This window comes from Ochotona curzoniae, unplaced genomic scaffold (genome assembly GCF_017591425.1).
Source record: "Ochotona curzoniae isolate NIBS_2020 unplaced genomic scaffold, NIBS_Ocur_1.0 contig_1, whole genome shotgun sequence".
NCBI classification, from domain to species: Eukaryota; Metazoa; Chordata; class Mammalia; order Lagomorpha; family Ochotonidae; genus Ochotona; species Ochotona curzoniae.
Genome location: NW_024464918.1, coordinates 21,751,706 through 21,768,860, shown reverse-complemented (window position 1 = coordinate 21,768,860; position 17,155 = coordinate 21,751,706). Strand labels below are relative to the sequence as shown.

At 39.3% G+C, this 17,155-nt stretch overlaps 1 protein-coding gene across 4 annotated transcripts in view; it reads left to right on the top strand.

Annotated features, from left to right (window-relative positions):
• Positions 1-1,573: 1,573 nt before the first annotated feature.
• FBXO38 (F-box protein 38) overlaps positions 1,574-17,155 on the top strand; it is a 48,385-nt gene continuing 32,803 nt past the window's right edge. For 2 of the 4 annotated variants that reach the window (XM_040997574.1, XM_040997326.1), the window contains exons 1-5: positions 1,575-1,695; positions 10,804-10,994; positions 13,425-13,558; positions 16,080-16,243; positions 16,426-16,591. In XM_040997574.1, the coding sequence (XP_040853508.1) occupies positions 10,867-10,994; positions 13,425-13,558; positions 16,080-16,243; positions 16,426-16,591 (592 nt within the window). In that variant the 5' untranslated portion in view covers positions 1,575-1,695; positions 10,804-10,866. Of the gene's footprint in view, positions 1,696-10,803; positions 10,995-13,424; positions 13,559-16,079; positions 16,244-16,425; positions 16,592-17,155 lie in introns of all 4 variants that reach the window. The other 2 variants (XM_040997487.1, XM_040997401.1) reach the window with 2 other exon arrangements.

The window sequence follows — 17,155 nt, the reverse complement described above, 5'->3', positions numbered from 1 at the left end:
TCTAGTGGAACAAGTGAGCTGCACCCTCTGCTGGAGAAACTCCATTCAGGCCACTCATCTTCACTCAGAAGGTGAAAACCTTTGTCTACCACCTCCAAGAAATGGATGGGCTCCCCGTGTTTTGCACAAAACCCAATTCAAAGTGAGGGAAGTAAAAACAAATGAATAAAAGGAACAAGGGGAGGAAAGAGAAAGGGAATTTTATGGTTTTCAGTATCTGAAAAATCCAGAGGAATATCTGAAATCAAAGCTTGGCTGAATCTAGGCTGTCAAAAATTTTTGCTGGAAATTTCTTCTCCATTAAGAAGGCATAGCATATGTCCTTGCTCTCCTTAATGGCATTTTATGCTTACCAAATAGGCTTCCCAATCCAACCCCACTTGTGTCCCCAAGAGTTAAGGAGATGCTTCGAGCCCTGCAGTTAACATTTCAGTGAAAGAAATCCTTTTATTTTCCAAAACTTGTGAAAAAGAATTTGAGTCTTATTAAATGAGCATATTTCTAAAAGTGGAAAACGTATTTAAAACACATTTTAATTCAAAACAAGCTTGAAATCTATGAATACACACTCATTGATATTACAGTTGCATTACTGAGCTACCCATAATAGCGACAAGTATACTTAATACTCATTGAATGGACTGAATTGCCACCGAAAGATGTCTTATCAAACTGGGTATATGTGGCTTGAATGCATAATAACTCTCCTTGGAGTATTTGTATCTTTAAAGTTAGGGATTTTGGCACCTATCAGCTATATGCATGTAAAGACAAGAATGTAAGTTTTGGAGGTCCAAAATCTGGATTTTGGTCCAGCTCTAACATTGTCAAGTCAGTTATCCTCTTTGAAAGCACTTCTTTACCTGTTACACAACAAAGAAACTAGTGATAAGACCCCTGCCTAGACATCAGAGCACCAAGGAATTTTCAAGGAGATACTCAGGTGAAGGTCCTTTGGCTGCTAAGCTACCAGGAATTCTGAAAAAGTTTATGAAAAATGTGTAACATGAAAAAGTTACACATAGACTGGTTGCATCAAAATAAACCTACCTTTTAATTCTATTTCTCCACAAGTTTTTTTTTCAATCCCCTGGCTTTATAAATGAAATGCGGAAGCCATGTCCCAATATCCCAAAAGAAGTGATTCAATACTTAAAAAGCCGTCATTAACTGCAAGTTCACCCCTAGGTTCCCATTCCCAAAGGTTGAAAAGGGGTTCTGTTTGAGTTGAGTGAATTCTGGAAAAATTTCTATTTACAAATGACTAAGTCCAGTGGCTTACCCAAGACCACAAAGCATGGGCCTAGCTCAAAGGGCAGAACACTTCAGAGACAAGAAGGATTCACACGCCTCAGACACTAAAATCGTCGTGCTGGTCGCTTCAGCGTCACGTGACGTGCCAGCCGCTGCCTTCTGGTAGCGACACGCTTATCATGGCCGACGTACCCTGCATGCCTCTTTACACACTCAACATGGCGGCACGGTTCTGGACTAGCCCCGGGGGAAATGAAAACGTTCCGGAAACACTCGAGCTGCGTCGGCGGAAGCGGAAGCACCGTAGAGGCGGGGGGCCGCGGGAAGTGTGTGTCGCGCTTCTCCCTCCCTCTCCAACCACAATAACAGACGAAGGGCCGGCGTTCGGTGAGGCGGCGCCCGAGCGCGTCCGAGGGTCGGCAGGCGGCCGGCGCAGCCGGGGTGCGTGTGGCAGGGGCGAGGTGGCCGGCTGGCGAGTCGGGGGTTCCGGCCGCCTAGGCTGGCGGTCTTGGGGCGCGGAGCTCCCGGTCAAGTGAAGGCAGGCTGGAGGGTTGCTTGGCTGTCCGTAGGCCTTGCTGGACAGGGCTTAGCATCGCCGGATTACTGTGATTGTAGAGAGCTCTTGTCCTCGGGGTTCTCCAACGAAATGGAGGGGTTTGGCCTGGACGACTGGTGGGAGGGAGTGGCGGAGGGGGCGGGCTCCAGGCTTCTGCCAGTTGAGGAGTGAGGGGTGCTTTGTGGTCAACTTAGCCGAGACGATGTCTCCTCTCTGTGACGCTGCCACGCCTGGGGATCGGGAGTGCTGGGTGCCAGCCTTATTTTGCCCACTGCCTCACCGTGGGTCACCTTGCGTGGGCCCATTACCCTCCCTGCCGCAGTGTGCTTACCTGTAAAGTGGTTGCGTCGGAGGCCTTGGATGCCCCTGCTGGTTCTGATCACTGTAGAGTCTCTAAAGGGGCAGAAATGAAAACAAAACAAAACAAAACACATGCTTCCCTGGCCTCTGCATAGCCAGATATGGACTGAAGTTTGTCCTGTTTTCTTTCCCGAACAGCAAGCTGCTAGATGGCAGCTGGGCACTTAGGGAGTTCTTAGGGAGTTTCCTGGGTGGTGGAGAGCTCTAGTTAGCAAACTATTGTAAACCCAGACCAACAATGTGAATTACTCCAAGCAGCTGTTGAGTTTACAAATCTGGGCAAATTCTTCCCTCTCTTGGATCTTGGTTTTAATCTGTTCAAGGAAGATACTGGATGATGCTTTGGGTTCTTCATTCCTGTCCCATTGTCCCTTCCTCCTCCTCCCCTGGTCAGCCTTCTGGAGAAGGGGAAACTTGAGGGTACAGAGAGTGCATATTATAAAGCTGTAGGCTGCAAACTGCCTATGCTTGTAATTTTTATCATTCATGTTGAGAGTTGCTAGTTTGGATGATCCTGTAGGCCTCCTTCAGAGTCTTTAGAATTTGTCATTCTGGTGTTCTGTTGCTCTGTTTGGGTAAAGGACTGTCATTTGAATGGTTCTATCCCTAGAGGTACATACTTTATGTTAGACCCCAAAATACGAATAACTTAGTGTGGGAGAAAAAGGGAAAAAAAAAATACTCGATTTCAGTAAAGTGGTATAGAGAAATGTAGCTGGCCTTGAACTTGAGTTGAAGACCTGACAGTCAGTCCTTCCTTCTGCCCTGCTGTGCCTTTGAACAAGCCATTCATCTCTCTGGGCCAGATCTTCCCTAGCTGTGCAGTAAAGTATTGAATTGACTGAGCTAGTTAGATTCTTTAGAGCAGCACGTGTGTGTGTGTGTGTGTGTGTGTATAAAATATATTTTAATTTTAGCACTTGATGGAGGTAATGTGGTCTTCCTTCAGGCAGTAAACATATTAGTTAAATCACTATGTAGGATTGCTTTGATATGAGCAAAGTAAAGCCAGTAAAAGCGAAAATAAAAAAGAAAGAAAATGCATTACGAGTCCAAAAGATGATGAAATCTGATTCACACAAAATCTGAACATTGTAGCAGATGCCTACCTATATGTCAGTCCTAGGGACACTTCACAAAATTCACAGAAAATGGGCATTTTGAGAAAACTGCAATAGATTTAAAAAACTTTGTGCATTAAAATAAACTTACTTTTTAATTCAGTTTATCCATGACTTGTTGAAATTCCCTCACTGTAAACTGCATGTGGAGACAGTGTCCTTAAATCCTGGAGGGACTTAGTGGCTGCTTGCTGAACTTACTGCATTCTTCAAAAGCCCTTGACCACGCCGGATCATCGAGGACATAGGAAACTCTAAGTAGGAAAGAGTTGTTTCAAGTGAGGATAATGAAAACTAATTTGAAATGGAAATGACTGAAATCAGAAATGGGATAAAATCACAGTCTTCATTCTGATACTACAGGTCTTATGGGAAGAAATAGGCTAGTAATCAAGAAAAGATTGTTTTAGCTAATTTTCATTGATTACATACAGAATGAGAAATTGAGTCAAAGTTCTGAAAGCTTTGTAATATCCCTCAATTCCTCATCAGCTGTAAAGTAATGTGGGTTTTGCTGCTCTGTGAACTATGTTGGCAAGGGACAGACATGGGCTCCATCGTGCCTGATGTGATCTGAGAAAAGTGCCAAATGAGTAGGGTAAGTTGGGAATGGAAGAGGAGACGAACAAGGTAGAACAGGGATGAAAAGATATGTAGCCGTGTTGGAGTAAAGGGATAGAGACCTTTTTTTTTTCCAGCCATCAGCCGTTGTCAGAGTTGTGATCCTTAAGTGGTAAAGCCTTAAGAATAAAAGATTAAATGGGGAACTTGATTTTGCAAACAAAGGATATTGGTGTTTCCCTAGAAGATGAAGATAGCTTTGAGCATATAGAGTTAAAAGGTATGCATTTTGGGAGTAATTCAAATGAATTAGCGGTAATAGTTTTAAGAAAGTGGTTGAACTGTCAGGATGGAAAGAGAAAAGCTTTTACAAAGTGTTCTTCAGAGAAATGTTCTTGTAAGAACTCAGGCTTTGGGGCCTGGCGGCGTAGCCTCGCAGCTAAAGTCCTCGCCTTGAACGCGCCAGGATCCCATTTGGGCGCCAGATCTAATCCTGGCAGCTCCACTTTCCATCCAGCTCCCTGCTTGTGGCCTGGGAGAGCAGTCGAGGACGGTCCAAAACCTTGGGACCCTGCGCCCACGTTGGAGACCAGGAAGAGATTCCTGGTTCCCAGCTTCGGATTGGCATAGCATCAGCTGTAGCAGCCACTTGGGGAGTGAATCATCAGATGGAAGATCTTCCTCTCTGTCTATCCGACTTTGTAATAAAAATAAATAAATCTTTAAAAAAAGAAAACTCAGGCTTTGGAAAGCAGGACAAAAGCTATGCTGTGGGTCCAGCGTGGTCCTCACCTTAAACACACTGGGATCTCACAGCCTGATTTCCCATCTAGCTCCCTGCTTGTGGCCTGGAAAGCAGGAGAGGACAGCCCAAAAACCTTGGGACATTGCACATGAGAGACCCAGAAGAGGCTCTAGGCTCTTGGCTTTGGAATGGTTCCGCCCCGGCTGCCTGGGGAGATAATCAATGCATGGAAGATTTCTTCTCTGTCTTTCTCTCCTCCTCTCTGTGTATCTGACTTTGCGATGAAGGTAAAATAAAAATAAATAAATCTTTAAAAATTAAAAAAAAAAGCTATGCTGCTTATGGCTAAAGGCTGCTAGATAGACAGCCACAGAGTTAACAATAGGATACCCAAAGTAGAAGCCTAAATTAGATTAACCCTACACCCTAATTTGTGAAGGTGGGTGTGGTCAGAGGTAATTGTATCAGAGCATCCAGAAGCCCATCTGCAGGCTTGGGACATAGCTCTGGAATGCAGGGTGACAGCTGCAGTGGCAGAGGCCTTCCTAGGTGATAGGGGTGTGGTGGAAGCTGGTAAGCCTGCAGCTCTTCCATAGTACTGTGCAGCCTTGGAGAATAACTTAGCACCTTAACCTCTGCTGGTTTGTTTGCTTATTTTTTTTTAACTTTCATTTAAAATTTAGGAGCTAATTTTTATTTAAAGATTTATTTATTTTTATTGGAAAGGCAGATATACAGAGAGGAGGAGAGACAGAAAGATCTTCCATCTGATGGTTCACTCTCCAAGCGGCCGCAACTGCCGGAGTTGCGCTGATCCGGAGCCAGGAGCCAGGAGCTAGGAACTTCTTCCAGGTCTCCCACACAGGTGCAGGGTCCCAAGGCTTTGGGCTGTCCTCGACTGCTTTCCTAGGCCACAGGCAGGGAGCTGGATGGGAAGTGGAGCTGCTGGGATTAGAACCAGCGCTGATATGGGATCCCGCTGCATTCAAGGCAAGGACTTAAAACACTGCACTATTGTGCTGAGCCCATTTGTAAGTAGTTTCTGTTAGTTCTTTCAACTTTTAGCATTTTCGGATTCTGTAATTTATCAAGACGACATTTCTTAATGATCAGAATGTTAAGTGACCAAAACCTGATAATGCTAGCAGTAACACCTGGGGTTGCAAAATATAGTCTTTACATGTTTGTATCTCCCTGCCCCTTACCTCCCATGGCTCTTCTACCAGATTCCCTGTAATTCAGTTTTTCTTTACTACTGATAACCAAAAGTTCTTCCTTTTCTCTTTAAGCTTACTGCTGTGTTGGTCCTATCTGTGTTTTCTCCAGTAGGGGCCGAGTGCTTTTTGGTATGGTGATACTTTGTAAAAGACCTGGGAAGAAAGCAAAACAGAGAAGACTGGTTATAGCACTTTCATCCTGTTTTTGGTTTTAGCACTTAATTGGAAAAGAAATTCAGAGTGAGGGTGTACTTCTGAGAGAGCCACTAATAGCGTAAGTTGCATGGTGTTTTTTTTCTGACAGGGAAACCTGGTATCAGTTGGTATTTCATTAAATGAAGATGAGCCAACTTTAGTTGACGCAACTTTATTGTCCTTTATCCAGATTGAGTTGGTGCTTTACTGAGAAAGCTCCTAATGTCCTGAGCACTCCAGAAGGACCTGTTGCACTGGACAGGACAGGTGGATTTCTCCTGGCTATAGGTCCTGACAGGTCAACTCTTTAGTGTAAGCTAGAGATCTGATCTTAGTCCAGTGCTTATTTCTGCAAGTGCCTTCCACACCACAGGCTCAGAGCAGGACGGTTGCTACTCCACCTGCTAACTAGTAACTAAAAGACCAGTTCCTTAGTACTAGACATGATATGGGAAATATACATAAAGTTTTACCTAACAATCTGTAGTCTTGTTAATCGAAAATTTTTGGTAAGTAGTGCTAGTGCATACTGAATGGTAAATAGATTTTTGTGAATTTTTTGGAGACTTAACCTTATATGATACTTTAACATCATTTTGTGAATAAATATTTATTCTGTGAAAGTAACATCTTTAAACTTTGTGATACTTAAAATACAGACTGTTTTGCTTAAAAGTTTAAATGTAGGTTACACACTGGGGCAGTTGAATCTAATTGGCACTACTCTAATTGACTGCTCTACAAAATGATAAAGGAATAATCAAATGTGTACTCATAAGAGAACAGTATGAAGTTTTAATAAGAGTGGGTCTAATGAGAAAAACAGAACTAAAAACTTGCTAACTGGTTTAGAGTCAAAAGTATGGTCTCTAAAGAGTTGTGAAAATTCTTGAAGTTGAACCTTGGAGAATGATTATTCTATTCTGGCTTATAGTCTTGTTGACACCATTTGTTATATGTGTCCTTTATGTAGTCAAATTTACAGGCTTGCTGCTAAGATAAAATGATTACTGTTACAGGCAGCAAGCTCATAGGAGCATGAAATGGTTCTTAGTAGCAGCCTTGAAGCTACTAAATGCATATAAAATAATGGAAAGATTGATGGATAGTCATACATCAGACATTTGAGATGTGTTAGCATTCATACATCAGACATTTGAGATGTGTTATCACTTAGAGACTCAAGAGTAATATCCTTTCCCTTGCAGAAACACGACCAATGAAACACTACATAAATAGCCTTAAAAGCATATGTGCTAAGCCCCATGGGAGCTATGCTTTGAAGGCAGATTAGTAGTTTCTCAGGCAAAAGAGGGGAAGACAACAGCATTTGAATCAGGGTTAATGCATATTCCCAGGGGTTGGGGGTGGGATGATGACCAGTGTTTGGGGGACTGGTGACATATTGGCTCCACTGGAGTGAATTACCAAGGAGCAAGTGGTAAAGGCTTGAAAGATGAGATTGGAAAGGTACCTTGAGATCAAATAGGAAGGAATTTGTCTTGTAAGAACCAGGATTCTTTATAGGTTTTTCTTGGGGGGGGGGGAGGCGGGGAAGGTGAAGAAATAAACATTTTCATGGCCAAATGAAAGCTTCCAGACAGTATGGAAGCATGCAAAGTGAAGAGAAGTAACTGCTGTTCATATTTTCTCTGTCTTTTCGGAAGTGCATACAAATGTATTTGTTCATTTTCTTTTATTCAGAACGAAGCATAGGTTAGATATATACTACATCTTGATTTTTTACTTAGCAATGTAAAATCAAGAGAATATTTTTAAAAGATAACTCTGGCTTCACTATGCAGTATGATACAGTGAGCATTTTCTGTTCAGGAAACTTGGTGTGGGCCTGCAGGATAGTAATCTTTGATGCTGACCCTGGAGAGGCAGTGTGGGGGTGTAGGAAATGAAATGAAATGAAATGACATGACATGAATGTGGTAGTTGACATGACGGTGGAGAGTCCTTTGAAAACTAGCAGAAATGAATGCCGGAACAGATTTGTAACATTGATGAGAATAGCCAAATCAAATGACTGTGGAAAATGAGATGGCCAGCCGGGATATGTAGGGTGATCTTAAGGTTTCTGACTTGGAAATATAGTAAGGAAAACAAATTGTGTGTGTGTTTCTACTTTATGGAAGTGGGCTGTGATGGTGAAAAGAGCTTCGTCATAGTGTTTTTGAAAGATGTTGACAACCCTGAGATGAAGTTTTCTGATAAGGAACAGGAATAAAGATCAGATTACAGGAGAAGTAGAAAATGGAGTTGGATTTTTAATGTTTTATATTTGTTAGGTCTATAGTCTTGGGAGTGGGTACAATTGCCCGAGGAGAGTAGCACTTGTGGGTGAGTTGGCAGAGGAGAGACTGAAGCCTGGTCATGGAGAAATTTGGAAACCGAAGGATGAGATGGTTTTAGAGAAGGTGTCCCACGATACAAATAAATCTGAAAGGAGCCCTGGGCAGCAGTTCTTGTTGGATTTGGTGACTAGAAGCTCACGGTAAGCTTAGAACAGTCCCAAGAGATAACTTCTAAGATGGAAAGACTCATCTGGAGGGCAGGGGAGTAAACGGGAAACGTCAGCTGTGATAGAATCTCAAACAAATGAGTCTAACTATTTTTGTGAACAATTTCTGAGTATAAACTGAAAGTTCTTTTAGCCAGTGTATGAGTATAATCTGTAAGGAAGCCTCTGAAAAGCCAACAGGATTTTACAAATTAAGTGTATTGTAGCTTGTGTACCTTGTGTACCTTGTCCTCATAGAATTTTTTTTAAGAATATCTTCTAGATGCCTATTGATAGGAGTTCATATGCAGTTCTAAAAGTGTCTCTTGGCTTTTCAGGCTGTACATAAGTGATTAGAAGCCAAGAACTAGGGTATGTGTGCATTTGTGTGTTTGGGTTGGGAGGGAGGGAGAGGCTTTATTTCTTGGTAACTGCAAGAAATAAAGCAAGAAATAAAGCAAAATCACTTTTATTGATGGAAAAAAGACTAAAACATAAAAATAGAGGCATAAGGGAAAAGAAAATTCACCTACGCTAGTGGTTGATAGCCATTTATTGCTGAAGCAAAGGAATCCCAGGACTCCAACCTCAGCATCCTGCCCAGCGTGTGCCCTTCTGCTACTCAGAGATCCTCCTAGCAGTTTACCGTTACATTTAAGATTGAGAACCCACCTAGCAGTTTTGCCTCTTCTTACTCTTCTTTTCTTGTCATACTCTATAAATGAACACCTTTGCTTTGATTGGAACTCCTGGAAGAGGCTAAGAGGAATGTTTCCACAATACACCATGTATAATTTATCCCACTATAAAAATTATTTCCTTCCTTCCTAACTCCCTTTTTGCAACATTAATTCCTGTTCTTTTGAAAATCAACTCCATTGTCTTCTTTAGGGCTATTAGTTACGCTTTAGAGCTATATTCTCACCCCCCTTTTTAAAAGATTTATTTATGTATTTGAAAGGCAGTGTTACAGAGGGATCTTCCATCTACTGGTTCACTCCGCAAATGGCCACAATGGCTAGTGCTGGACTCAGGGGGAAGCCACTAACTTTATCTGGGTCTTTCATGTGAGTAGCAGAGGGCCAACAACCTGGACCATCTTCTGCTGCTTTCCCAGGTGTGTTGGCAGGGAGCTAGATAGAAAGTGGAACCCCTGAGACTTGCTGGTGTTCATATGGGATGCTAGTGTCACAGGTGGGGTGATGGCTTCACCTGCTGTGCCACACTACTGATCTCTGTCTTTACTTTAAGTGGTTTTCTCTTTGTGATCAAAGTTCATTTGAGTGATTATTTGGTTATCTGTTCCCATTGCCTTCAGGATCCTTTGTTCACAGTGCTATACAAATAACAGGCATACAAAATAGATTTGGCAAAGGCCTGTCTGAATTAATGAATAAATGAATGAGCCTCCTTTAAATCATCAACATATGTCACCTGCTCTAGTGACAGTGTCATCACTCCTAAGAAGACCAAGGTTTCCTCTCAACTGTTGTGTGTGGATTGCCATTATTAAAATATTTATTCCCAAACAAGAGTGAAGATGTTGCTGCAGGTGCTGATCTGTGTAAGAGAAGAACCAGATGGAAGCTGCTTCTCCCTACTAGTTCCTTCCCTCTCCCTCCATTTCTCCCACCACCATTAAAAGCTTACTTTAAAAACAAATTGTGAGTGTGATGAAAGAGAATTAACTCCTTAATATTCACTGGAGAGGAAGAAGGGTATTTCCATTTTTCTTCCTTATTGTATTTAAGTTGTGTTTAGTTTTGGAAAACTAAGTCTGTATCAGATTCACAAAGGAGTCTGTGACCCTTTGTGTTTGCTGGCCCTATTGCATCATAGCAAAATAAGAATTTTGAATGTTGATTTAAGTTTCTGGTAGATCCAGCACCAGAGCCCAAGAGTCACTTCTTTCTTCTGCTGTATTAGGAACATTTCTGATTGAATGATCTTCCTTTGCATATAAAGAAATAAGTGTTTGGAGAAATTTAGTGAATTAATCAGGGGGAGCAGCTAAATGCAAACCAGAAGACAACACTCTCCTAGATGTTTCCTCATGGTAAACAATGTAAATGTGTATTCTTCAGTGCTCTTCAGAAAACAATGTTCTGTGTATTTTGGGTGAAACATTTTTATTAATTTGATTTTGGTGTGAATAATTGTGGCACTTCTTTTGCTTTGTTTGCATGTTGAAATAAATATTGTTTTGCATAGAGTAAATTAGAGATAATTTTCGTGTCTGAGTTTGGGTTGTTTCTTTAATCTGTTGTTGTTGTTTTTCTTTTTAGGTGCTTTGAACTCAGATAAACGAAGGAAGCTTTACTCTTTGATTCTGGAGGCAACACACAGCAATGGGGCCGAGAAAGAAAAGTGTTAAAACCTGCCTCGTGAGTAATGAAATCCCGGAGGAGACCATATCAGATGAGACAAAGGACTACATGAATCAGTTGTCACATGAAGTGCTTTGCCATATTTTTAGGTAAGGTTTTGTTTGATTGACTTGACCTACCTGCAAAAGATGAGAGCCGACAGTAGAGCTGAGATGACTCAGTGGAGCCCCTGTAAATTTGTGGCTTTTAGATTAAAGTGAAGAATACGATTACTTAGTTGTACTGATTCTGCTTCAAGTGACCAGTAGTTTTCTTTGGCTAGTGGTTACTGTCTAGAACAACATATAAATAGAAAATACTTCATTTGTCACAGAAAATGCTGTTGGATAATCCTCTCCTGGGTAACATTCCTAGGCCGTTTGGAATTTGTATTAACTGACAGACTTTTTTGATGTTTGTGATTGCAACAATGAGATAAGTATAAAACATAAGGTTTGCTCAGTATGTAACTCAGTGACTTAAACCAGTCTTTTATCCATCAAGTAAAGTTGTTTTGTAATTAGTAAATACAGTTCAAAAAGGATGTTTTCCAAAAATAAAAAATCTTTACAAATTCTACCTTTTCAGTCAAGCCACTTTATAACAGGTAAATAACAAAGATTCGTCGTATGAATTCTATTGTTCTCTTTCGGTCATTCTTTTAACAAATTCCAATGTGCTCTGTTTCAGGATTAAGCCAGAAATTCATGAAAAGGGGAATTAAAATTATACTTTGATACAAAAAAATTTTTATAAAGTAATGCATGTAAGAAGTCTTTTAAAAATTCATGTAAATGCATATTATAAAAAAACTGATTTCAAAAATCTTTGTTTCTTTGTTGCACTGAAACAAATTTGACTTTCAGTTTAATTTTCTACTACCATGACGCATCCTCATATATCTATGAAGGAAAAATGTATTTCTTTGGGCAAATACAATATAAAATAATCTTCAATTTTTGATTACTAGTCCGTTTTTACTTAATGGAAATGTGAAAGTCTTCAAAAATTCATGGAAATATCTGCAATGAAAACCTGCATGAATTTCAAAAATATTTTGTGCCAAAAAAACTTCAATTCCATTTTTCCAAAAATTTTTTGAAATATCTTTGTATATAATATAATATTAACCTAAGCAAGTATTTTGGGTTATCAGTTATTTGGGAAAAGAAATAATGAGGAAACTTGATTCCAAAAACATTCAGTATTTTTCATTATTTAAAAAGTTTGTGGTCATGTAGTTTCTGGAAATTTTTCTACATATATCTAAGTTACAGAGGCAAGAAATTAAGTTTCCACTAGTAGTAATTTTTTTTTCATAGAAGATTAGATTGAACTCTTTTAAATAGCTTTTAAGGCAAAGCAAGAGGGAATAGAATTCAAAATAAATAGAGTGGAAAAATAGTCACACTTAAGTAGACTTTTACTTTAGAATTATGTGATTTCTGTGAATTTTAATTCTGATCCCTGCCTTGTCTTCACTTACTTAGCTGTGTGACTTTTTGCAAGTTTGACTTTCTAAGCTAATTTCAACACTTGCAATACTCTGCAGGACTTGCAAGAGAATATAGTGGATGGTCTGTTAATGATTTGCATAGAACAAGTAAGGGATGTTGAGGAATTCATAGAAGGGACCAGCAGCATTGCCCTGTGGAGCTGCTACCCTCGACTGGCCAGAGTCAACAATCAGGAGGGCCTAGAGCAGGCAGAGATGGGGAAGGGAAGGACAGGGAGAGGACTGTGTGCAAACAGCAGCAGATTACAAGGAAATTGTGAAATACAACAGTTCAGTATTTGTGACACTTGCAGGCCTGGTAAGGGTTAGCTCTTACTTTAACAAATGAATGATATTATAGATGAGGATGTTGGCACAAGGACCAGATTCTCTGCTCTTTCAAAACAAATGTTGGTATTATTAGAAAAAGAAAAGCTAAAGTTAGGTGAAAGGTTTGGGGAAGGAAGAGGTACTAAGATTAGAGAAAAGGAAGCCGTATTTCAGATGAGGTGTCTTCATGTAACAGGCAATATTTTTATCTGTGTAACCTTCAAAGTAAAAGATGTAGGAAAGGAAATTGCTTACTATAAAATTAGGCAACATATTTGTTGATGACAAAAATAGTAGATTATGAAGGAGCAAAAAGATGATTAAAAGAATGAAAAGAGTCCGTAAGGAAATGGGTTGTGTAAACAGAAAGAAAGAAAGAGCGTTGGCCATGTTCAGGTTGATCAGTTGTTGCTCAAGCTTTCTCACACATTCCTTAAAGCTTAAAATGCATTGAAATGTTTTTTCGTTGTTTTGTATTTGGTTATTATTTTAAAAGCTATTTTTTTCCATAACACTTAAAAGAAAGCCAATTTTAATCTGATGACCTATGGAGAGAGCTCACTACTTTATTTGGAGAGTACAATATTTGCTCACTTTTTTGTTTTTAATGAAGAAGCTATATGTCCATACTTTTAAAATACCAGGAAAAATATTGCCTATTGGTAAAAGGAAGTATTGATGCACTTACAAACACTAGTTTCTTTCTGTCTAAAAGGTACCTGCCTCTGCAGGACATCATGTGTATGGAATGTCTTTCCCGGAAGCTAAAGGAAGCCGTGACCCTGTATCTGAGAGTTGTGAGGGTTGTGGATCTCTGTGCAGGGCGGTGGTGGGAATACATGCCAAGCGGTAAGTGGGTTTAACTTGTAAGGAGCTGCAGATCCCTGCTGGGAAGATGTATGAATTACCTCATGTTAAGCCGTCCTGAGAAAAGCAATCTAAGCCACATAGTCTATAGGAAAGCAAGATGATATATAAAGTATCTACACTGAGTGTGAGTTTTGAAAATGCATTTTCCCTGAAGTTTATCTCTTTAGTCATCTGCAGTTTGATTTTATAATACTTAGGGAGCTGTATGAGCCTGTTGCACCCATGTGAGTAAAGAATGCTTACTGAGTGTACTTGATTAAATAACTGTATGTGTGTCCTTATTCTGTTAGGAGGTTTTCTGAATGAATATTAACATTTTTGTCATAGGTTTCCAGCATACCTTAACTGTACTTTCTAGAATAAAAAAAAATGTGTTTGTTTTTATAAAATTGTTTTAATAGGCCCCAGCAAAATCTCTTTTATAACTTGATTTCTTTAGCACTTTTTAAAAAGGCTTAGAGATTCTTAAATAAGGCAGTGGTTTTGCTGGTGAATAACAGCAGCCTACTGTAATGATCTCAGCTGAAAAAATTAGTGGACGAAAAAGCTGATGACTTTAGTCAATAAGTAAAGTACACCTGAAAGGAAAAAATGATAATACAAGGCCATTTGAGGTTCCTTTTCCCTAAACGCTAATCCATGTAAGAAATGTTGTTCAGCGATTTTGAAATCTCTTTAAATCTTTTTTTCTGCAGTGTCTAAAGACAGCGAGACTAAAACTATGACAGGGTTTGGGGAATAAGAAACAAATATCAACAGAAATGAGGAACTGAGGAATACACAAGCCCTGAAATATTGTGAATTTTCTGAGTGATTCAGCAGAGGAATCACTCAGTTGATAACTTTTGGCCAAAATAGTTGCAAATATATATTCTTATAAAAAAGGAAACTATGCAAAGACATCTTCAAGTACTTAAACCATCTTAGGGGCAAAGAACTTGTCTTGTTTCAGAGGTTGATTGTTTATGGCAAGAAAGAAAAGATTGAGGAACTTTTGTGAGTCATTGTCTTCTTCCTTGTATTTGAGTTTCTTTAGCAGAGGTTAGGGCAGCAGACACTGTGGAGATGAAATTAATGAACCCTAGAAAGAAAGATGACGTGTGCTGTCATCTTAGAACATCTCTGCCCTTTCTTAGATTAGAGTTTGCCCATTGCTGACTTAGGCTGTGATAGATACTGTGAGCCCAAGGTTTCTTCTCAATCATGAGTAGAAGAAACTCAGAGATCATACTGACTGTTCACTAATGCTCTGCGGGCCTATTTACTATAGTTGTAACACCAAATCTTTCTATAATAGTACTTTGTGATTTTAATAGATGATTTTTCTTTTTTGGGGTGGGGGGAGGATTTTCACACTGTCTCAGTAGAAAAGGTTGAATTTCCTCAACCTGAGATGAGATTGGCAGTGTTCATTCTGAGTTTCAGATTGTATTACTGCAGATTACTTGCTGGCTGTTAAGATCTTTCAGCTTCATTTTCTACCCATGTAAATGAAATCATAACCTCATTCATTCCATTGTGAGAATAAATGAGAAAACATGTAGAACAGTCAAAAAAAGTGCATGGCTCAGTAAGTACATGTTATATACGTGAGCATAAGAAGAAGGGCTGTAATTACAGAAAGTTTCTGTCTTGTTCTTCACACATGTATTATACCTGAACAAACAGTATTACTTTTGAAAACTTTGGTAAGTAAGACTTAGTCATTTGGAGTCTGTTTTTTTCCTTGAGACTTGAGTTTTTTTTGTCGTTACTGAAATACCAGCAGACTTTCTTACAACATTAAAAAAGCCCTGATAATAGAAGAAACACATATATTATAACAGTAATCTGCCTCTTTTCTTTTCCCATCTGGTTCATTCCTGCCTTGGAGCACAACTTGTCTCAGGTAGATAGTCCCAATCAACTTAGTTGCTCTGCTAACCAATCAACTTGTATCTGTCTTTTTTTAAAAAAATTAAATTTCTAACATGCCTGGAGAGTGGTAGTTAAAATATGGAACTGAACGATTATTAGGAAATGGGTAAAATGAAGAATCTTATGTGAAATAGAAATTAGTTTAGAATTTTGAGCTTACTAAGGAAGAGGATCATATTTTATTTATATTTTCACTTGTGGGATCCACAGGAGCCCTGGAGAATATAGACCAGAGAGCACCTTTTTGTGGGGAGGGAGAGAGAATGTGGTAATTCTCTAACAACCAAATCTGTCCAAGTCATTTGAGTTCAGAATATGTTCTTAGTTGAAATTTTCTATGCCTTAAAAGCAATGACAACAAAAGATGGGAATAAATTTAAAGTCTTATTTGCAAAGTATTAGTTCAGAGTGTGTGGTATTTCTGGTGCATAACCTCTGTTACTAAAGGAATCTGAATAGATTTTTTTTTCTTTGAATATGTTTTCATTGTAATTTATTCGGCTTTTAACTTTGGATTAAAATTACAAATGCCTAGTAAATGAACGGAAAGATGAACATGGTTCTAAATACTTAAACTTCTCAGGCTTCACGGATTCCAGTTTTCTAACACTTTTAAAGAAGATGCCAGATGTTGAACAGCTGTATGGTCTTCACCCTCGGTATCTTGAGAGGCGAAGAGTGAGGGGCCATGAAGCCTTTAGCATTCCAGGAGTCCTAGAAGCTTTGCAGGCATGCCCAAACTTGGTGGTGAGTGCACACGGTTGAATATTTTGGCATCTGATGGGTGAAGTAACAAACCAAAAAAATGATAGAACTGATGTTTCAAGCTTAATTTGAAATTCCATTGCATGTCTCGTCTTATGATATAGGAAGAGGCACTTTGGATGTAGAAAAAGTTGTCTTATTCCTGCTTTGGTGTTGTTTTCTAGGGTGTAGAAACTTCTCATTTGGAGTTGGTAGAATCCATTTGGACATACATGCCTCATGTCCATATTTTGGGTAAATTTCGTAATCGTAATGGAGCATTTCCAATTCCTCCTGAAAATAAGCTGAAAATTCCTATAGGTGCCAAAATTCAAACTCTGCATTTAGTAGGTGAGTGTTTGTTTCTTGGGTCACATGTGATACTTTGAAATTCCATGCTGCTGAGTATTCACTGAAGCAAAGTGATGATATTTTTAGGTATGAGTTTTTTGATTAGTGTTGGCAAACAGAGGCCTGAAATTCAAATTTCTTGTTTTCCAGGAGGAAATACTACTTCACAAGCAATCTGTTCCCCTTTTGAAGATTAAGTAATTTTGGAAGGATTTTATTGTTGTTTGTTTGTTTGTTGTCTCTTTTCCCCTTCCATTGAGCCCAAATCTTTCCTTCCCTTCTTACCTAATGGTCTGCATTCTACCCTGTAGAGGAAGACTTTCTGATAAAACATTTTGAGATGATAGAAATGTTCTACATGTACTTTCCCCATTTAGTATATACTTACTGAGATTGCTATTAACTGAAGTGCTGAATAGTTTATTTATTTCAAAAGACTGGGATAACTAGTGGCTTCTTTATTGTATCTTAGTTGTAGGAAAATCGCAGATAATAAAATTCCATTCTGTTTTCACCTTACCGGTGTGTTCTTCAAAAAATTAACCCTTCTATGTTCTGTCACCC